The 3,920-nt window shown below is 44.6% G+C and overlaps 1 protein-coding gene across 1 annotated transcript; it reads left to right on the top strand.

The window, feature by feature from the left end:
- The first annotated feature begins 454 nt into the window (after positions 1–454).
- Positions 455–1,639, top strand: LOC101988891 (schlafen family member 12-like). Its single transcript, XM_013347038.1, has one exon. It carries the CDS (start codon positions 455–457, stop codon positions 1,637–1,639), a length of 1,185 nt encoding a protein of 394 aa, XP_013202492.1.
- Positions 1,640–3,920: the final 2,281 nt, after the last annotated feature.

The raw sequence follows: 3,920 nt of genomic DNA, 5'->3' as shown, positions 1-3,920 counted from the left end.
AGGGACTCTCCACGAAGAGAGATCATCACACTTGATGAATGAACATCTGAAATTATTCAAGAAAAAGTATCAGTGGCTTTATAGAAAACCTACATCTTTAAGAAAAAAAATAGGTAAATTGCCCTTGTAGTTTATGGAAAGACACAAAATTCAAGTTGTATCATGTTAAATATTAAGAAGAAAATAAATTGCTGATAAGATGAAGCTAAAATACAGATGGATCATAATGAAGGATAGCAACAGACCTGAGAGTCACTACGTATGTGCGCTATCATGGCCTAATATCTATCTCCAAATGGCTTATTCCCCCACCTGCACACTGCGCAGTGCCGTGGAACTCACCCAGTGTACAATTTTGCTGTTAGCTTCTCAGTATAGAATTTGCTCTACCTCTTCAGCCTTATTCTAATGGTTCTGCCTGTCTTCCAGGAAAGAATTTCCGTCTGGGAACAGAATGGCTGGGGTGGAACAGAACATCACCATCAATCCTGAAAGCACCTCCACTGAGCTGGTTCTAAATGTAGAAGTCACTCTTGGAATGAAAAGTGGGAAGAAAATGCAAAAACATAAGAAGAAACCGCAGGATGGTCTTGGGAAACAGAATACAGACATTTTACCTGCTGTGTGTGCTCTGCTGAATTCCCAAGGAGGCAAGGTCAGGGCTCATATTAAAAATCAAGACTATAATTACAACAAACACAGAATAGGAGAAGATTTGGAGACCTCTTTCAAGGCTATTATGCCACTTGCTCAGAACCACCTAGACTTCAAACAGGAAGGACGCTGCTTTGTCATCTCTGTGAAATCATGCAGTCTGGATAACTCTGGTTTGAAGCCTGCCACCATTGCAACCAACTTGTACGTGAGAAACGGGGCCTCCTGTCCTCCAATGGACTTGCATACTGCTCTGCAATTTTTCAAAGACCTGGAGAACCCTGGATTAAGATCTCCAATAAAAACAATGTTGTCTGACAAAAGGCCTGGGGAAGATGTGCGAGAAGAACTCTGCATCCCCGGACAAGAAGAGATCCACGTGCAAGAAGAGCTGGATGTGCAAGAGCTGGCTGCGGCTTTTTTTAACCAGGCAGAACTCACAGAAGAAAAATTCTCCTTTAGCGAATCCAAAAATGTTGAATATAAATCGTTCAAAACAAAAAAGCTGTTACAACGAGTTAAAGATATTCTCCCTAAAACTCTGTCTGCATTTGCCAACACTGACGGGGGATATTTGTTCATTGGTTTAGATGAAAAAGAAAAGCAAATCGTTGGTTTTGAAGCGGAGAAGAGAGATCTTGTGTATCTAGAGAGTGAAATAGAGAAGTGCATCCGACAGCTGCCTGTCATTCACTTCTGTAAGAAGCAGGAGAAGATAAAGTACACATGCAAATTCATCCCCGTCCTCAGACAGGGAGCCGTGTGCTCATATGTGTGTGCGCTCAGAGTGGAGAGATTCTGCTGTGCTGTGTTCGCTGCAGAGCCCGAGTCCTGGCACGTGGAAGACAGCTGTGTGAAGAGGTTTACCTCAGAGGAATGGGTCAAGATCTTAATGTCTAGCAGGCCAGGGTCAGGAAGGGAGATTAACAATTTAGCTTGCGAAGTTGGAAGACTTTCTCTTGGGAATTTGAGACAAGATCATTAGTTCTGACTCTACTCAGTTAGTGATCAACAGCAGAGCTGAAGTCTCCACTGCTCCTGCCAACTACCTGGGACAGAGATTCCTCTCACCCTGGATATTACATCAACCACCTCTACTCCTGTAAAGAAAGTGCCAACAGCTCCTACCTGAGCTCCATTTCAGGCAGTAGGCATTTCTTTCAGCAGTCTGGGCCTTGGTTGTTCGCTCTTTCTCTCCCCACCTTTTTCCCATGGACTCTTCTCCCTGAACCATCCTCCCTTCCAGTCACATTATTAGATATCACACAGCCCTAGAGTTTGTGATGAGAAAAGTACCTTGCGGTGTGTCAGGTTTGCAAAAGAAAAACCTCCAATGAGGCCAGAGCAGCACCAGCAGCCCCGAGTCTGCACAGTTCCCAGCAGCTGCTGCCGTCTCCACCCAAGCTCACCATTGCTTCACCAGCCTCCCACCTTCTTTTCCACAGCTTTTTAATAAATACACAGATAAACAAATAAAAACCTCAGCAATGTGCTCACAGGAAACAATCTTCTTCGTGAGAAACCGTCCATTGATTTGGGCCCAATTAGATCTAGTTTAGAGATGAGAAAGTTTTGATTTAAATTTTAAAATTCCCACAGAAAATCATGGGACTAATAAATTTCAACTCCAGGATCCAAAGCCAAGGCTGCCCGACCATGCTGACACTGACAGTCAGTGTCAGCCTCCCTGCCTCTCTGCCTCCCTGGACAGCACAATCAGTGACGTGCAGTGATGTGGGATTCCCCTCTGTATGCTGTGATTACCATTGATTAATAAAGAACTGTTTTGAGTCTATAGCAGAGCAGGAAAGAAGAGAGCTAGGTGGAGAAACTAAACTGAATGCTGGGAGAAGAGTGAGAGAGAAGCCATGTAGCCCTGCTGGAGACAGACAGTGGAATTTTACCCAGTAAGCCACAGCCACGTGGCGATACACAGATAATTAAGATGTAAGAGTTAGCCAATAAGAAGCTAGAGCTAATGGGCCAAACAGTGATTTAATTAATACAGTTTCTATGTGGTTATTTCGGAGCTGAACAGCCAGGAAGAAACAAGCAGCCTCTTACTGCAGTGCAGCTCCGTGTTGACAGTAGTGGTCTGATTTATGCTGAGAAGAAGGAATACACTTATAGTATTTCATGTCAGCCAAATTGATTCCTCTTAAGTGCCACAACCTTTTCTCTAAAACCTAATATTTACCCAAGTGACTTACATAGAAGGAGATGTTCAGAGAAATGTATTATCTTCACTAAGAAATTTAAAAACATAATTGTCATAAAAAATTCTGTGGTGCCGCACTACAGAAGACTAGAAACAGAGAACCATAAAAGAGAGCCCATTCTTGTCCTACCCTGATCCAACAGACGGACCACAGCTGTTTTTCACTCTTTTTGTCTCCATGCCCAGAAGCATCTTGGCTGAGTTGTCATCGTGGGCACACTCCACCTGCTGCCCCTCAGGGCTGATGTTCCACAGCCCCTTCCCACTCTGCAGACAAAGCATCTTCCAGGTCACAGCCTAGGCACAGCAGGTCCTTGGTGCCTTTGAGCAATGGGGGGATGGCAATGTGGGTTTTCTGTAGCCTGAGATGAGGCCTGTGGGAGAGGAAGAGGCTGGTGGATTAGTACTTTACTCCATTAAGTCTTAAAATCCAGGACATGGGAGGATTCCAACACTCCAGGGCACTCAACCACAAAACAATACAAGAGAGACACATTCCCCTCCCCACAGGTCACTGTGAGAAGCTGGCACTGGTGACAATTGTGTCCTCCGTGAAGAGTGGCAGTTGACAGGTACAGAATCCAGGAGGTCCGTAAGCAGATCCCTGCTTGCCCAAAGGTTAATAGACAGTGGTAGCAATTGCTACCCCACTACATACTGTTTGGCATTATTTGATTTAAAGCAACTGAAAAACTGCAGATGCAAGAGAGACAATCTAATTCTTTCTCCTCCTAGAAACAGGAAATGAAAACTCCCCCAGGCAAGGTGTCCTCCCTGTAGGAAGAAACATGCTTCCAGGGGAATCTCAGAGAAGAGCATTCTATAGCAAACCCTTCTTATTTATAATCCCTTTCTCGCTGCATTCTCCCTTTGCTCCTTTGCTATCCTTTCCCACAACCTTTCCCCCCTCTTATTCTCTGTTCCTTCTTCCCTTTGGTCCTGTTCTTCTTCCAAATAAATCCGAATTTTGCATATAAAAGAAGATGATCCTGCTGGGTGGTGGTGGCACAGGCCTTTAATGCCAGCACTCAGGAGGCAGAGGCAGGCG

This window comes from Microtus ochrogaster, chromosome 7, assembly GCF_000317375.1.
Source record: "Microtus ochrogaster isolate Prairie Vole_2 chromosome 7, MicOch1.0, whole genome shotgun sequence".
In the NCBI taxonomy this organism is placed as follows: Eukaryota; Metazoa; Chordata; class Mammalia; order Rodentia; family Cricetidae; genus Microtus; species Microtus ochrogaster.
This window is presented reverse-complemented; position numbering and strand designations above follow the sequence as displayed.